We start from the raw sequence: 18535 nt of genomic DNA, 5'->3' as shown, positions 1-18535 counted from the left end.
GAGGCGGAAATAATGGTTACTACAATTCCTCCCTTGCTGTCACGTTGTCTTTTTGCCTCTTTTACTTTCTTTTTTTGTGTTGTTGACTGAAGTGTAACTTTATGGGGTTGCTACTTGTTACAGTACCCTGTGTATTTTGCTTATGAGGATGACAACATTCATGCTGTGTTAGCTGATATAAAGAAAAATGATGCCACTGGCCAACCTGCTACTGCAACTAATGGCGGGTGAGTATCAATATGTGAATATAGCTTCATTGTTTGAACCAAATCTTGCTAAGTTGCTTGACAGTTGCGTTTTTTACATGATTTTTACTACTTGATTCATTGGTCTCTACGCCCTAGATATGGCACACTGAGTTGCAGTTTTCCCTGTTTGAATCCAATCATGCAAAGTTTATTGGCTGTCAGGTTGAGTTACATCGAGTGTTCTAACTCGTTTAGTTGGTCTCCATGCACCAGATGTGTATGGCATGGTCAATTGCTGATAGTATCATTGCTGCTATATCTTGGTCCTCTTAGTACTATTTGTTACTTTGCTGAATTATGTTCCAATCTATTGATTTTGGATTTGCTTTTTTCTCTCTTGTGTCAATGCTGATGTTCTCATTTGTTTCTTTTCACGTGACATTGCAGATACAAGTTTGTTGTTTCAGCTCCGGAGCCAAAGAAAGTCGCATCTCCTACAATTACAAATATTCAGGTTTTTATTCAACCTTTTCAGTGTAGGCGGTGATTCGAACCATTATAAAACATATTGTAATACTACATGGTTAATAATCTTGATCTTGGTTTCTGATGTTTTAGTGTAGAGAGTATTCAAGACCTATAATAGTTTTAGGATCTAAAAAGCTTTCAGAAAAGCTTCTTTGGAATTAAAGATATATATTATTTTGATCTGGCTTGATTGTCGATAGATAGTTAGAGGCGTGATATGTCCCGAAATGCTACTTACTTGTATTGTGTAATATCAAAGGCTCTCTATGCTAATGCTCAAGAATTTTATCTATTTTCCATTTTCCTCTTCTTCTTTTTTTGTCTAATATTTCCCTGTGTGAATATTATTGAACCTATTTTACCAACCTCACTCATTTCTACTATTCTGAAGAACTTGAATCACTAGTTTAACCACTATTCTGTATCAATGGTTTGCCTGCAGGGATGGTTGGCGGGAAAGAAGATGGATGATGATGCTAGTCAATTACCCACCATTGCTATAGTGGCATCATATGACACTTTTGGGGCTGCTCCTGTATGTATTTTTTCTTGCTGCACCTTCAAGATCACTTGGTTTGTATTTATGTATGTGTTGCAATTTGCAAATATAACTGTAGGCATTGTCAGTGGGAAGTGATAGTAATGGAAGTGGTGTTGTGGCTCTCCTTGAAGTAGCTAGGTTGTTTTCTCTCCTCTATTCTAATCCAAAGACAAGAGGACATTACAATCTACTCTTTGGACTGACATCTGGTGGGCCATACAACTACAATGGAACTCGTAAGGTGATAGACTTTGTTTGTAAGGTTCACTTTGTGCTGACAGATTGTCACATTTTAGTTAGTCTTTCCTGTTTATTGTCATGTTTTTGTAACTTTGAATCTGCATGTTCCAGTGGCTTCGCAGCCTTGATCAACGTATGCGTGAAAGCATTGACTATGCTATCTGCTTGAATAGTATTGGCTCATGGGAAAAGATTTGTGGATTCATGTGTCCAAGCCTCCAGAAAATGTGTATAAAGCAAATTTTCGAAGTTAGTAATTTTCACAGCAGAGTAGGTGGCTATACAGAGATGCATTGACTTGCAATTTATGTTTTGATGGTTTTGTTGGTGGATTTTGGTGTAGGATTTTTCTAGCGTGGCAGAAGAGTTGGGCTTCACTGTTAATCTAAAGCACAAGAAAATAAATATTTCAAATCCTCGAGTAAGTGCTACCTTACATATATGTTCAATCGTTAGTTTATAATCGGTTTTATTTATCGGTTTTATTTCACATTTCTTCTGTATTCGATTTCATTATAGATGCGACATTAAACAGTTTTTCCTTAACCCCCCCCCCCTCCCTTTTTCCTTCCTTCCGTAATCTCAACAATTGAACATATGTGCATAGCTGCATATACCTTTGTCTGTCCCAGTTAGCAACTTAGCAAGGTGCCCCACCGGCCGCATGGGGAGGAGGTGGGGTTTGGGGCCTCTCTCTCACACACACACTCACACTCTCCATGCTTCTTTTTTGTTATCCTTTTTTACTTGGTTCTTGAAAGGAATATGTTAATGACTCATGGTTCATCTACTGTCGCCTGTTACTAATGTCTTGGCCTTTAAAGTTTTCTGCTTGATATCTTGTAGAAGTATTCTCTATTCTGCTACTAGTTTATTCTTTCATTTCTTCTTCCTTAAGTTGTCTCGAAGTTGGTTATCAAAGCTACTCGCTGTAGGTAGCTTGGGAGCATGAACAGTTTTCTAGGCTGAGAGTTACTGCTGCTGCCACCCTCTCTGAACTCTCCACTGCACCTGAGTTGCTAGAAAGGACGGGGGGCCTTGTTGACAGCAGGTTCATCTTTTGACCTGAAAGCGAGATTATTATTCCTCTTATAGCATTTTTCTGAGAGCTTGATTCTGCAGGCATTTTGCTGATGAAACTGCAGTTGTCAGGAGTGTGAAGTTAATTGCTGAGAGTCTTGCGGTAGGGTTAATTTATTTACATTGCCTAGTGATCACAGGAACATTGTAAGAACAGATTGGCATGTGCATTAATTTTATGTTGTATCATTATGCTGTGAAGCTTCACTGTTTCTTAACCTTTGAAGTAAATCACCAGCTCTTCTTTCTGCAGAGGCATATTTACAGACATCAAGGAAAAACATTCGGGTATTCGCAGACAACAGTAGTTTGGCTGTAAATCTTTCTTATATTCAATCATGGTTAAATGTGTTGTCACAAACACCTCGGGTGGCACCATTTCTGTCAAAAGATGATTCTTTTGTTGCTGCACTGAAAAAGGTATTGTTGTGATACGTTTGCCTGCTATGTTTTCTAGCCTTTTTACATAATGGGATAGTTTTGCTGGTAGGTTAGTTGAGGGTAAGTTTGCACCAACTTTAGGCTGTCTATGGCTTGGTTTTTGGTTGATTACGGACTGTATGTGCTGTGGGCAATGGGCTAAGCGCTGATAACTAATGTTGTGTAGTGTTTTAGGAGGAATGTCATTTTTCCAAGAAAAAGTTAGTGAAGGGGGCTAAATCCTCAATTCCTTTGAAACTGAGAGTTGACAACAAAGCATCCTGGTTTTATCACTTTTTTCTACTCACCCTAGTGGTATACTTGTTTACAGGAATTAGAAGATCACACTGACCAGGTTGATCTGCAACGAGATGTGCTAGATGGCATGTTCACTTTCTATGATTCAACTAGGGCAATGCTAAATGTATATCAGGTATTTGAAGATACTTTTGATTCATTGTGTCGTACAAGTTGTCTCTTTCTCTTCTTTTTTAAGTGGCTGGAGAGAACTCAATGGATGGATCTTTGTGGATAGAGGACTGGTTTAAATATTTTCAATCATCGTGCACCCTGATTGTTGTGTATGCTTCCTTTTTTTTTTGTGCTCCATTTTCTCAGGTTTTTTACCTGCCCTGCTTTATGTCTAAGTACATGTTATATATGCTTTTAGCTTGGGAAATAATCAAATTATTTAATTTTACAGGTTGCCAGTGTCACATTCGACCTTCTGTTGCTGTTAGTATTGGGTTCATATTTAATTTTGCTCTTCAGTTTCTTGGTCATCACAACTAGGGTATCATCTCTTACCTAACATCACTTTGCAAAATTTTATACACAGCGTTGTTTATGTGTAGTCATTGTTGGTGATGCTGTTAATCAGGGCCTTGACGATCTAATCAGCTTATTTCGACGTCCTCCCTCACGAAAAGTGAAGACCGCATAGTGATCATAGGCCAGATTTTCCATCAAGGTTTGGCCATGTATTGCAATTTCCAGTAGAACTTTAGGATGAGTCTCTAGCGAACTGCATAACGTTGATTGGTTGAGAGGTTGGGAACAGCAAGATGTATGATCTGTGTTCTGCGAAAATGAGGACTCCTAGGCTCAAGTAAAATTTTGATGTTTATTTTGAAAATATTGTTTGCTGCGTTTTGGCAGATCAAGGCATAATTGTAAGTGGGTAAACGATGAAATGGAATTTAGCAGCATCGCGTCATTTTAAAGAATGAAACGTCGCTGCAATACCATTGCTATGGTCAGTTCTAGTAGTGAATAAGGCTGGAAAGCATAATATTGTTTTTCATGTTTTAGCGATTGCCACGTCAAAAACCATTAACGCTAACATAGGCGAACTGTTAGAATTGGTTTTTCGGGGGAAAGAAACCGTTAAAGATTTTGTTTGAAGAGCGCCTGGAATTTCCTGTACCTTGATCCTTGTTCAGCAAATTTTGTGATAGTGATTTTAGTTGAATCTCTTGGGATGATCAACTTTGCATTCCCATTGTTGCGGACTGATATCTCTCGGAGCGTTAGGCATGGGTATAACTATTAAAGTATCACTTGTCCAAAACTGCATTCGTCCTCAAAAATTGAATAATTGATTCGCAATAAATCACGTGTCGATATGAAGTTTAGTCTCGCTATAGTAATTAGAGAATATGTAGATCCGAAGATTCCTGAGTTAAGGCTGTTAAATTCATGGAAAGGCAAGAAATCTCTGGCGAACTCCTGCCTTCAGTGACCCTGGTACTTCCGGCAATTGTAGGGAGAACTGATGACCCCTAGCACTCCTTTTTTCGAAAGGGGAAAAAACGTTTTTCACGTGCTTTATTAGACTAAGTAACTTTTATGTCATCTCGCTAGTCACTACCGTACTAGAATATTAAAAAAATGAATACAATTTTTCAAAAAGTTATTTCTACCATAAAAGAAAAAAATATTAAGAGTTTGTTTAGAATGACTGATAAATAACCTTTCATTTATAGAATGAAATAAATATATAGAATGAATTTTGTCTTGACTTGCATACTCAGGGAATTGAATAAAAACAGCTCAAGTTTTCATCCCAACAGTTTCCTATCATGCACCAAATTTCAACCGGAAACGAGTGCACAAACAAGGTAAGATTTAAATCACTAAATTCCTCTTGGCGGTGGCATGGCCGAGTGTTCAGGCAAGGCATGACACTACCAAGTGACTGATGATCGTGCTAGTTGCTAGTGGTTTCTAAATGCACGAGGGATCAACATACATTCTGATTGACTAAAGTTCATTGCCCAAACAACTTGGGTCTCGTCATTTCTTTGTATGAGGCATGTCACCACTACAGTTGATGAGGCCGCTTATTTTGCATTAACAAGTAGCATAGTCGTAAGGCATGTCACCAATAAATTCAACTTATGTATATATACTTCTGTAATTTTTTTTTTTAAAAAAATACAATACGCCACGTCTGTCTCAAAATATGGCGACATTCAGAAAACTAGCAAAGACGCACGCGGACATCAGCAGCTTGTACAACCAATATTACAAATTGAGATACTTTACTGACATTCAAAGGCTTGTACATAATGATTAAAACCTGGCCTAAAAATAACAGAGCAGATGTGAAGTGCCAAAAACAACGCCTCTAGCAAGTTGATGGTTTAACACCTCTTAAAAGTGATTATTGGTGAGCATTCAGCAGCGCTCTATAGACCATATCAATGAATTGGTTGTCCTAGCAGTAGCGCACAGCACAGTTAGGATACACGAGAATGGACGAGAAGAAAAACGGACAACAATCTACAACATATATAACAGATAGACCGACTCATACAATTTTGCTTGCAAATGGTATTATAGGCAGAATATCGAACAGTAACAAAAAGCAGACTAACCTGAACAAGCACTAGAAGCGCATCTCGAACCTTTTCCCTGGTAATCACTGGCCCATAGTTTGAACGAGGAACGGAAGCAGGAGTAAGAGATGGCGGAGGATTTGGAGGTGGAAATGGTTGTAGCAGGGGAGTACCAAGTGGGCGTTGTATGCTAACAGCAGACTGAAGTGGAGGGGCCGCTGGATTGGATGCAGGCGCAGGAGGGACCATCAGCGTTGAAGAGGAAGGGGGAGGAACAAAAAAGAAGATGGCTTCACAAGATTTGTGGCTAGGTTGTTGCTACCAGCTTCAGGAGTGTTGTGGAGGGACATTAGAGGTGTAGTTGCTGATAGAGCAGGTATCTGCAAGGTTGGCACAGTGGATGTAGCAGCATTCGTGGGCACAGAAAGAGAAGGAACCGTATGAGAAGATTGGTAAGACTGTCCAGAGATTGGAGCACTAGTCAAATTCCCAACGGTCAAAGCTGTCTGCAACATTGTAGGAGAAAAATCTTATCCTCATCAGAACTAAGTTCCAAAGGTTCACTTTACAATCAGAAACTCTGTTAACACCACAAAGTAGAATGTTTACATATGAGAAAGGCCACAAACTCACAACACATCTAATGAAATACAGGCTAGAAAAAAGCGAAGATAGATCCATCACAAATTATCAGAAGCAAATAATTTTGTTTCTAAAGTACGTACACTGAAGAAGTTCACAAAGGAAGGATCATCAGGAACATCAACCGGATTGGAAGTAGAAGATGGTGACGGCTCCAGGGGTCCATCCATAACTGCCATAGTTGGTACTGCCTCCAGTTCCTCAAACTCACTGCAAGGAAATAAAAGCAGAGGCTTACTTCTCAAAGTCTAAGACAAGTAAATGTAGACAAGCTGTCAACTGCAGTGATAACCTACCAGACAAGAAAAAAGTAGAGGGGTTGGAATATGAATGAATGAAATAACAGATCTCATACATTTTTCCCAAAGCTAAGAAATACTCCCACCGGTCCCAATATAAGGTCCTCTTAACTAATTTGTAGAGTCCAAAAAAGTAGTTGTTTGTAATTAATTCGTAAAGAACTTGTAACACTATTTCAAAAACAACATGCCCTAGGAAAAATAAACAAGCACCTTCAATAGAACATTAGGGCTACAGTTAATATGGTTACACAATCAGTACCACACGAGAACCTGGATATGATATTCTCAAGAGCATGGATATAAATATGGCATAATGAAAGAATTCTATGGGAAAGAAATAAGGAAAATAGAATACCATGAATTAAATCACATCAACCTTCCTTAAGGATGGATTGTGATAAGGAACAGATAGAATTAAACGAAATGTAAAAGAAAGAATTTTATTAATTTATTACCTCTTTGTCGAAGACAACTTTGACTTTTGAGGCACCTTCGAATAGGCGTTAAGAATCCTGAAAATCAACTGAACAAAACTGAATAATACGGTCGGACAAATGTTGTGACAATACTCAATTAATAATGTTACCAATTCCAAATAATTTGAAGCCCACGGCGACATTGGCATCAAATGCCATCAAACTACAACATCATTTCCTCAAACTTCTTTCTTTCCACGCTATCCCTTTTATTAAATAGTAACTATTCTGAGCACCCAACCCCACCCCCCCACCCCCCCCCCCCAAAAAAAAGGAAGGTATCAAATTTAATTAAAGTAAAGTAGTTAGTCAGTTGTGCTTTGGTCGAAAAAACATACATCCAATCAGCAAGAGGATGAAGGGAGAGATTATACTTGTTAGATTTGAAAATAGGAACCTCTCAATTAACATGGAAGGTTCACATCCTCACATGTTTCATGACCTAAATATGGGGGCATGGACGTACGAAAGAATAATGAAGACAGACTCAGAAGTAACCCATTGATTATTTATACATCACATTAAAGTGCCTGCAAGATAGCCGGTGCACGCGAAATTGCAAACCCAGTAAGAATAATACCTGTTAAAAAGATTTGCAACTCTTCACATTCACGTGCATTATAAAACCAGATGCCATTCACTTCTTGAGTAGCATTTCTATAAAGCAGATATGGAATCTGAACTTCATACTCAAAATCTCCAAGCAGATTCTCCACCAAATTTTCTGCTTACGCCAACACAATTATATGCTAGTTCAAACATAGACGAGACTTAATGCAAGATACACAAAAAGGATACTAGAAATTTCCTTTCCCATGTCTAGCACCAACATGATTATGTGATAAAATTATTGAAGCAAGTCATAGAAGGCAATTTGGCGTTCATATGTTCACTAATTTGCTATACTCACAATATTGAGTGTAAGAAGCCAGCCGTGGAGTGCCAATATCCAATACCTAAGCCCCAATCCTAAAATTTTAAGGCAGAAGCACACCTAATAACTACAAAAACATATTATATCATATACAAGAAATACTAAATATACGGTATACTAAATATAAGACAAATCCTTCTGAAAAACATTGTTCATGTGCAGGAGAGCTGAGCAAACATCACTGCTGCATTAACTTTAATAGTGAATCTACCGGAAGGAAGACTAGGAAGCAAACCGCAGAGTAGGTGCAGGCCATCCCCACAATCCACTTCTCTTTAAGATAAAGGTTTCATAAATTCATATCAACGCTAAGACAAGTCATGAGCCAGGTTGAATTGCCAATAAGCCACGAAAATTTATAATTTTGGATTCTCAAGATTGTAATAGACCAACTGACGGCAGTAAACACAAGGGAGGTGGACTCACTAACCAGTATTGCGACGATTCATCACTATAAACTGAAATCGTGGCTGAGTATTCCTGCAGCAAAATAGAGCAACAAAGTTAGGCTTGATTAACATCAGCAGATAAATAGAAAACAAAGATTAAGAAAATCCAACATAAAAGCCCTGAGCTTCCGAAACATAGAATCATTCGGAACTTATTGATCGTTGAGCCTAAAAACCGTTTGATAAAGTTAACAGACCAGGTATTCAATTTATGTCACACCAATTTTATATCCTCTGTACATGGATTTCTCAACAGATTCCCAACTAACCATTAATCCACTTGCAACACCGTTTTGGACACAGTAATGTAAAAAGAAACTAACCTCTTGACAACGAAAAGAGATCCCTCAACGTCCTTGCGGCTCTGCAAACCAGTCATTCGAAAAGCAGAGAGAGAGGATGAGAAAGCAATCAGAAAAGTGCAAAACAGAAAAATGAAAAGTGGATGAATGGCAAACCCATTGGCTAAGGTCGATGTTGAATTCGTAGAAGGTGACATGAGCGGCGGTGATGAGAATTTCCTCGACGAAGGGATCGATTCGTTGAAGAACAGTAAGGTTGAGATGCCGGGTGCTCTGCTGGTCCAGATTGGGCATGAGCTTGCCGTTCTGAGACATTGTGGATGATCTCTGCAACGCAAACCCTAGAATTTGGGGCCAATGGGAAGCGTAAGGAGACAGGGACGGGCGAGGGGCGACGCAGGCAGGTGAACCAGTTATTGTCCCTTAATTAAATAGAGAAAAGTTGATACGTAAGGAGCCTTGATATTGGGTTCTTTTCTACTTACGTAAGAATAAAAAATTTGTCATTCTCTTTATCAAAAAAAAAAAAATTGTCATTCTAATTTCTAAACCCATCTTACGATGTTTGATAACCTTTAAAAATATTTTTAAAATTTTTTTTTCATAAAATAAAGTAAATTTCTCTGTATATTTATTTTGTAAATCGTAAAATATTTTTGAAACCATGATCTAATTTCTACCAAACACTCGCTTAATAGTATTTAGTTTTTACGTACTAATAATGTAGAATGAATAAAATAGGTAAAATAGATTTTAGTTTATTTGAAATATATAAAGTAATAAATTATTGATATATGCATATATATATTCATTTAATACTGCAATACTACCTCCGGTCCTTAATATAAGACCTTGTTTGACTTTTAGTTTGGTCCTAATTATAAGACCCCAATCCATTTTGTCTCTCATATTTATGCATTTTTCTTAAGATAGTCCTTCTAATAATGATAGTTCTAACCAACACACTTAATTAGCAAGGATATTTTAGGAATGACAACACTTATTTATTACAAATAACTAACTTAACTTACTTCTTTAATCTCCTCAAATTAGTCAACTGGGTCTTATAATTAGGACCGGAGGTAGTATATTAAAACAAATTCTTCACTCATAAAAAAAATAAAAGAAAGAAACAAATTCTTCAATGAACTTTACTTAAGAAAAAACTAGTATATTAACATGAGTCATTGAACTTTATTTGCATTTAAGATGCGCTTAGTATGAGGAAAATAAAAGAAAAGAGAGATGAGGATAAATTTTAATGAGCTCAATTTAAAAAAAAAATTAAAGTGGGGTAAAAACTTTTAATTAATTTTTATTATTATTTTATATTACTTCTTCTCCTTATTAAAAATTTAAAACCCCACCTCTCTAATTTTTTAAATAGAGCTCGTCCAAATTTTTTCTCCCATCCCCTTTATTTCCCTCATAGCAAATATTACTTTAATGATGAAAATAAGCATGGCCAGATTTTGGCTAATTAAGCTTGTGCTTGTAACGGGATCTATGGTTTGAGTCTAGGCTTGGGCTTGTATACAGGCTTTTCTTTATACTTGAAAAGTCCATCAAGCTTGAATATTTTTTAAAGACCTCATATTTGGGCCTTGAAAGCTATAAGTAGGCTTTGAATCTATTAAAGTGTACATTTGACATCCTTCTAATGTTATATATTTAAAACCTACAACCAACTAATAGGGGTTGGGTCTAACAGAAGAGGTTAGTCTCTCATAACGTGGTGAATCAATATTCGAATCTCTACTGGAAGAGGTGCTCACATTTAGTGCTCGATAGTGTCTCGAATAAGATTTCCTCCAATAGAAGGATACCTATGCTTTAGCAAAAAAAAAAAAAGTGTTGGTCTAAGTAGAAGGAACTTGAGCATCTTAAACATCATATCATGAATTCGATTCTTGGGGCAGTACATATGGAAAAAATACTGCTGGGAGGGGTCCCCACTATGACATCTGATAGTACTCTAGGAGATTAGTCTCTTACTGTTCGAGTAAGAGGATACTCTGGACAAAAAAAAACCTGCATATGACTAAAAATAAAAATAAAGCCTGATTTTTAATAATTTGTAAAGTTTGTTAGATGTGATCACAATGCCAAAAAAATCCCATTAGAATACAATACGACAATAGTGCTAAAACAAAAGAATAAAATACGATAATAAAACAATCAACATACAATAACAACGTATGACATACATGTGTTCATTAAGAAGAACATCTAGGTGCATGTGTGCGTATATTTTGCCAACATACTTGCACATATATATAAATGTATAAAAAAGGAGCAGCAGATTAATAAGAAATTAATTATAAAACTAAGAAGATTGAACATAAGCTAAGAATAAAAGGAAACAACATATCTATACAAATAAAATAAGTCTTAAGTTAAAATATAAATTAAAGTATTATATATATTAAATAATTAATTAAAATATATAATATATTAAACAGGAAAGGCTTGCAGGGTAGATTTCAAAAAAAAAAAACCCAACCTGTTTAAGCAATTAGGCCTTTAAATAGATCTTTAGTCATAAACAGGCCCGCTTTGTCATGTTATTTTCCTAATCAGAAACGTGCGTCGATGCTAAAAAAAAGAAAAAAACAATCTAAATGGTCCCTTCGAACTTCATTCTCGTGTTCCTTCAGACTACAAACTTAAGCTTCACCTCTCTTTCTCTTCACACCGAAAGCCTGGTCATGCTTTGGTTGATTGCAACCTTGCTTGTTCCCCTCTCTCCCACCTTCGTTAGCCCCTCCGTCTTACTAATGATCGCCAGCCTCCCCCCGTTCCTCAGCACCATCATGTTCCTCAGCACTTCCGTCCTGCTCTTGATCACCAGCCTTACCTCCGTCTTGTTCCTTAACACTCTCAGCACCATGGCCACCATCCTGCTCATCCACATTCCCACCACTCAAGTCACTTGACTCCTCCCCTTCATGAACTCCCTAATAAACCTCAATCCCAACCTAATCCATCCATATTAAAAAAAGAAGAAGTTAAAAAGCAATAATAAAATAAACCAAAGCACCCATATTAATTAAACTTACTATTTCTACGTCTCCAATTCCAGGTTGATCCCCAATTCCTCCACCCCCAGTTGGTTGCAAAGCATGCTTATCGGCAACAGCCCCCTCCTCAATGATGTCACTCAGTTCACTGAACTAATAGTCCTCGGGAACCCAGAGAGCATCAACGCCCACCCATGTAACCATCCATATGTAAGGAAATGAAAAAGAAAAGAAAGAAAAAAATCAAATGCTCACAGGGCAGTCTCAGTAAATCGGTGTCTATAGATTGATTAACCGTTGGATTGGGCCAAAACTTAGTTAGCTTTGCAACACCTAGTGCGTTATTTTCATCAACTAGATTGTCGATTTATTACTTGGTCTCAGAGATATTGATCATAGTGAAGCTGTGTTTTTTTTTTTTTTAGTCTGGACAACTCTTAGTTTTTACCCTTGCATTGAGGGGTTTTCCAAGTCAATAATTTTGATGTTTTTTGTACTATTTAATTTCTTCCATATACTTATTTTGTTTCCTCGAAGATTCTTTTAAGCGGTGAGAAAATATTTTTACTGTATGCAACTTAGGCTCAAATTGTGTGTTTTTCTCATCCTAGTGGTATTAGAGCCAAGTTGTTAGGTTCCCTAGTTGTCTAGTTGCCAAGTTACTGAGGTTCTTAAAATGATTGATTACTGATCATTAAGTTATTTGAATATTATACCTGAGTCTTGGGAGACATTTCAAGTTTCTATTACAAACTCAGTCCCTTAACAGGGTTATCTCTTTGCAGACAGCAAACAGTGATCCCCTTAATGAGGAAATAAGAAGCAAGGCCCAGGATTCATCTGATCAATTATTTGGTTCTCTCACTGTCACTGTGCAGTGTCATTATTGTCAAAGTCGTTGCTACTATCGGCGACATTATGGTGGTTGCCACCGCCTGCTCCTTACTCATTGATATTCTCTTCGGGTGGCACCATAATGGTTCCCATTACCCGATCCTCATCTACTCTTCTTTCTCGATTTCACCTCTCTGACCTTACTCTTTTTCGAACTTGTGCTTTTCATCTCCTCACAAATATAATAGATATCAATGGCTTTTTTTTAAATCACCTTCTCACCACGACTTGCCAAATGAATCATAGCATTGCTTTGAAGTCCCTTTTTTTCATCCTTCTACATTAAACAAAGTCCTTAATGCACGAGAGGGAATTTGAAAAACTAACGTATGATCTATTACTGTAGGCAACAAAATACATGATTTGTATTATTTATAAACAGTACAACTTATTATAAATTATATAATTTATACTTAGGATACTAACGGCATTGTATTTTTCAAAACAAAAAAATATTAGGTAGGTTAAATCCCTAAAGCTCACCGTTCATTAGAGTCAAATCCTCACAGTTTTTTTTTTATCATACGTTAGTCCACAAATTTCTTTTATTAAAAATTGTCATTGTTGAACAAATCATCAAATATTTCCCTTTCATGATTGTTTTCTCAGGCCACAATATATCTCTAAGCGTTGTTGGGGTCTCGCCGGGTTTTTTATATTTTAAGAAAAGTCCCTTTTCGTTGCCAGCCCCATGACCTAGCTCTTTCATTACTACCCTTCCCATTTTTATTCCTCCTTCCTCAAGCACAAGCTCTTCCTCTTCTCCTTCAGTTTCTGTTTCCTGTACCGCATTACCCAGGCATGGCATCCTCCAGCCAATTTCCATGACGGTGCTCAGGATGCTGCGCTCTGCACCTGATCTTGTACGGCAAAATTTTATGCTATTTTTTTTAAAAAATTTTTGGGACAATAAGGAAAACTGATTTTGATTCATTATTTAAAGAAGCTAATCGATGGGTGATGTAGGGTCTGAAATATCATATGCCCCTTTAATCTATTGCCCAATTAATCGTGGCTCTCCACATTGGTCATATTTCGTAATTAAAAAGAAAAATACAACCTAGCTACGTGAGTGGATTTCGTTCATGATTTACAGCACTTATATGTCAAAGCTATAATTTTTTAACAAATTTCCGCCAAAAATATTTTTAAAATAAAAATAAAAATCTGAAAATTATCCCAAATTTTATACTATCTTCAGTTATTAATATAAGAGCTATTTAATTCATTTGAGTAAATTAAGAAAACTAATTAAATTAGTTATTTCTAATAAATATACGTTGTCTTTTCTAAAATATTCTTACTAATCAAATGTATTGGTTCGAACTATTATTACTATAATACTATCTTAGAAAAATGAATAAATATGAAAGATAAAATAGATTTAAGTTTTATATTCAGGATCAAAATAAAAATCAAATAAGTTTTTATATTAAAGATCGAAAGTAGTATTATTATTGTTTTAATATGATAATGACAATAACAATTTTCTTACGAGGGCTGCTACAACCGCTTCGGTTCGGCGCCAATCCCCCGGGGCCTAGTCTTCCTCTCTCACCCGCACGTTCCCATTCCATCATACTCACAATTAGCCGGTACCCGGTCAAATTTTTAGTTGCAATCACGGCAAGCTCTCTCAGTTTTTGTATGGTTTTCTTCCCCACTTCGTCCTTCTCTACTGGCTTAAAAAGATGAAATCATAAGCTCGTTATGGACAGCATAATTTGGCGTCCCATAGAATCTTCACCCTCTTTTTTTTTTTTTTTTAAATTTCAGTGAAATGGAGGCCCTGTAATGTAACAACCAAAGTAATTTACTATCTTTTCAAGCGTAATTATGGTTGGAAGCCGTTGGGAGCGAATAAAGAACAATAAAGCAAAACAAGTTTTCTTAGACTATAGAATTAGAGTGTGACTGGCGTTTTATTTGTGTAAGGAGTTAGAGGAGACTAACCAAATAGGCTTGAGCCTAAAGCATAAATATAAACCCTGCACATCTAAGCTTAAATATGTCTAAATTTTTTCTCTAGGTTCAAGTATGAGCCTTTCAAAGGCTTGATAAGATAAAAAAAAGCTCTTTTTAAAAATCTACTTAAAATGTGAGCCTTTAAATATGCTTAAGATTGTATGTCTTCAAGGTCAAATAACAAGAAAAAAATCTAATGTCAAAATAAAAAAAAGTAATAACAAAAAATAATAATCAACTCAATATTTTCCAGTCTAGTCTGAGCCAAGAAAATAAATAAATCAATAATGTAGTCTAGTTAACTATCACCTATTCAATTAAATCGATAAATAATAATAGGAAAATTCAACTCAAAGTTTCATAGCCAAACTCCAAACAAATAAATAAACAAATCAACCCAACCTACGTGTTTATTCATGTATCTAATTCCCTGAAAAATTTGAATAACTGTTATTGCTACTTATAACTTTGGCATTGTTGTCACCATTAACGTTGTTTGGCAGAGTAGAACCCATAATAGAAGTAATAGCCGCTGTTAAAGCTGCTGTGAAGTTAGGATCAGCTGCTATAGCAGCACTCAATTGTAAGGGGTCTTTGTTATTCACTTGAAGCCCCGACATAGTTGTTTGCTTGTTGCTACAAAGCGCTTGAGCCAAAACTTGAGTGAAATCATGAGGGGCATTATTTGAGAAAGGCATTTGAAATTGGGTAGGAGATTGTGGTGTTGGAGGAATAGTTAAGTCCAATGTAACGGTTGGAAATGGAGCTGAGGCTGAGAGAGTTGCCATGTTACTTGAAGAACAAGGTAGCAATGTCGTCCTTGTCAAGAAGCTTGCATTCATTAGACCATCATTGCTTGACATTGATCCTGAAAGCAATGTCCTTGCTGCCGCTGCTGTTGTTTGAGCCATCGCCATTGCTGCTGGAGGCAATGCGTGGTTATGACTTCCTTCATATGTTGTTACCAAAATTGTTCGATCCTCTGCACACCTTTGTACCTATAATTTTGTCCACAAGATTCAATTGTATTTTACGGCAAAAGTAATTAAAAATATATGTTTTTCTTTATTTATTATATTTAGAGTTTTTCAGTATACTTGTTGAATCCATCTTAATAAAATAGTGTGATATCTTCTTTTACAAAGAAAATCTAAATTCAAATAAAATGAGAATTTCAAGACTTAAATTGTAAAATGCATAGTCAACGAGACAACTACTATATACCATCAATTTTTAATGAGATAATATGTAACAAACTTCTTATTAGCATGAAGCATCACTAACAATAATTAGTTATGAGGCAAGCAATCATAGGAAGAAGAGATCTACTTGTTTTAATTTGATTGAAAAATTTTGAGTAATCGTCGTTTTGTTTTGATTTGATGAGATTTTTTTATTTTTAAAAATGATGAAATCAAATTTGCCCCCGTTTGTTTATTTTAATTAAATTTTAGGCCCATTAATAATTCACTTTTTAATCCCTCCCTGGATTTTGAAAAACTTGACTGGAGCTCTTGCAATGGCATAATATATGAAACGTATGATAAAAGAATGAGGATAGATAAATACCTGTTTCTTAACGGGACAACCCGAACCCATGGTGCAACGATAATAAGCTCGAGGGCATGGATTTCCTTTGGCCATCTTCTGACCATATTTTCTCCATTGACATCCATCAGTAATCTGATTATCACATCATTTAATCCGCCTATCAAATTCACAATAAAAGTTTGGCCCCAAAAAAAAAACATTCACAATAAAAGAAGTATCAAGTTCACAGTAAAATAATCCAGATACAATTAATGCTACATGACGCACCATAGGTGCTTCTGATCGAACTCTGACTGCAACTCTTGCCTTCCTCATAATGTCTTCCAGCTGATCATCAACGTTTCTGGGAGGACTATATTTTTTATTAGTCTTGTCAGCTTCTTCAATTTCAGTTTCTCTGGTGAGTTCCTTCTTATCAGAACCAATTCTGGCCCTGCATTCCACTTCCAATGGCGATCTTGATCTGTCATTGGAGGAAGACAGCGAAGGCTCATCACTATTAGCCTCACCATCATTGATCGAAGCTAATCCAAGATCTATAAATTGCCTTGGCACTAGGGTTCCTCTGTTACTATCTGTTTGTTTCTTTTCTTCTGGACTCGCATCATCAGGCACTTGGTTTTCGGGTTTCTCAGCGTCCTCACTGCCCTTGCGAGACTCGATAAAGTCCACATGCATCTTCAGGGCATTGTAATTGGTGTTAACCTTATTCAGAGTGTCTTTCAGCTCATGATTCTCTTCCATGATCTTCTCTAACTCAGCTCGAAGAAGAGCAATCTCAGTCTGCAACTGTAAATGACACAGCCCCAGACACAACGTAAATGATTCAATCCCCAGACAAAAAACAAGAATCACCCAACACAAAAACGGGTCATTCATTTCAGTTCAATGTTACATCTACGAATCTCACCTCACTAATCTTGGCTCGTTTCTCTTCGAAATTTGAATATACGTCAAACGCACCATCCACCACGGATTGGTCGCCGTCAATGGTCAAGAGATTGAGAGCAGTCTAAATGACAGAACAAGAAACAAAAAGAGAGTGAATATGAAACATACAGATATGCGTGTGCGCGTGTTTGTGTGAAGATGAAGCGAGAAAGAAGAACTCACGTTTACTTTGAATTCAAGAGGACGAGGAGGAGTGGAGGAATCATCATTGGAAGAGGAAGAGGAAGGCTTGAGATTGTTGTTAGAGAAGAAGTCCATCTCTGCAGGGAAAGGGAAGGAAGAGTCCATGGGAGGTAGTCTTCAAAGACGGAAAGAGTAGAGGACAATGGGATTGGAGAGGAAGAAGCCGCTCAAAGGTGGATCTGAATCAATGGAGAGTCCACTCCCTGTGGCCATAAGTTTCTATAGAGAGAGGAAAAGAGAGAGAGAGAAGGGAAACAGATCGACGTAGACTAGAGAGAGAAGTGAAGTCTTGAAAAGTTATGCAATAGACTCGGCATTAAAATTGGAGGAGCAAGTCTCATCAAGTGTTCCCAAGACGCTCAAGTGATGATCATCTGCGTTTTGCGTCGAACTGTCAAACCATCCACATATCTCTCTCTCATCCCTTTTTTTTATTTTTAAAATTCCATTTCAATTTCAATACCTAGTCATTCTTCCATTGAAAGTTTGGTCAAAACAATATTTTAAAAGGGAATGAGATTTTTTAAAAAATGAAAACATTTTTTAATCTAACAAACTTTCAAAAATCAATCCACTACCCGAGTCTTAAATTACATTCTATTAATTTTCAACTTTAAAATAATCAGCTAAAATATAATTTTTATGTCTAAAATTTTCTCTCAATTATCAATTGAGTCCCTAAATTTATTTTAACTCTTCTAATTTATAGAAATTGAATTGTTTTGAGTTAAAAAACCATAAGGAATAGTTCGTTCCAACCCAAGAAATTATGAAGATTAAATTGTTTCAAATCAAAGTTTACAGATTAGATTAATAATTGATGCAAAGTTTAGGAATAAAAGTTATATTTTCAGGGGAGTTATCTCACAAAGTTTGTAGGGATTATATATATGTATACAAACATAAAGTTTAAGGGTTATGTAATTAACAATTGTGGGTCGTCTGTACAAATTTAAAAAGTAGGGTGATTTGTTGTTAAGTTGTAAACATTAAGAGAGTTATTTATATATATATATAAAATTTAAAGTG

The 18535-nt window shown here is 36.4% G+C and overlaps 2 protein-coding genes and 1 pseudogene across 2 annotated transcripts; 1 reads left to right on the top strand and 2 right to left on the bottom strand.

Moving 5' to 3' along the window:
- Window positions 1-123: 123 nt before the first annotated feature.
- On the top strand, window positions 124-4401 carry LOC114729455 (nicalin-like; the record flags this gene model as incomplete). Its single annotated transcript, XM_028916453.1, is given in 15 exon segments — window positions 124-227; window positions 636-702; window positions 1159-1251; window positions 1334-1498; window positions 1609-1684; window positions 1687-1729; window positions 1731-1746; window positions 1841-1918; window positions 2433-2548; window positions 2620-2680; window positions 2831-2855; window positions 2858-2997; window positions 3329-3430; window positions 3701-3790; window positions 3878-4401. Coding segments are annotated over 15 exon segments (1239 nt in total), but the record flags the coding sequence as incomplete, so codon positions are not given.
- Window positions 4402-5375: 974 nt separating this feature from the next.
- LOC114729443 (mRNA-decapping enzyme-like protein) lies at window positions 5376-9351 on the bottom strand (annotated as a pseudogene).
- Window positions 9352-15243: 5892 nt separating this feature from the next.
- On the bottom strand, window positions 15244-17611 carry LOC114729435 (probable WRKY transcription factor 31). The gene is made up of 5 exons (XM_028916437.1): window positions 17486-17611; window positions 17283-17384; window positions 16640-17149; window positions 16391-16504; window positions 15244-15819 (listed from the first exon to the last, which is right to left on the bottom strand). Exons 1-5 carry the CDS (start codon window positions 17609-17611, stop codon window positions 15244-15246), a joined length of 1428 nt encoding a protein of 475 aa, XP_028772270.1.
- Window positions 17612-18535: the final 924 nt, after the last annotated feature.

This window comes from Neltuma alba, unplaced genomic scaffold (genome assembly GCF_004799145.2).
Source record: "Neltuma alba isolate B1F8T4 unplaced genomic scaffold, ASM479914v2 tig00002482_pilon, whole genome shotgun sequence".
NCBI lineage: Eukaryota > Viridiplantae > Streptophyta > Magnoliopsida > Fabales > Fabaceae > Neltuma > Neltuma alba.
Note: the sequence above shows the minus strand (reverse complement) of the source record. Positions and strands in the feature narration are given on the sequence as shown.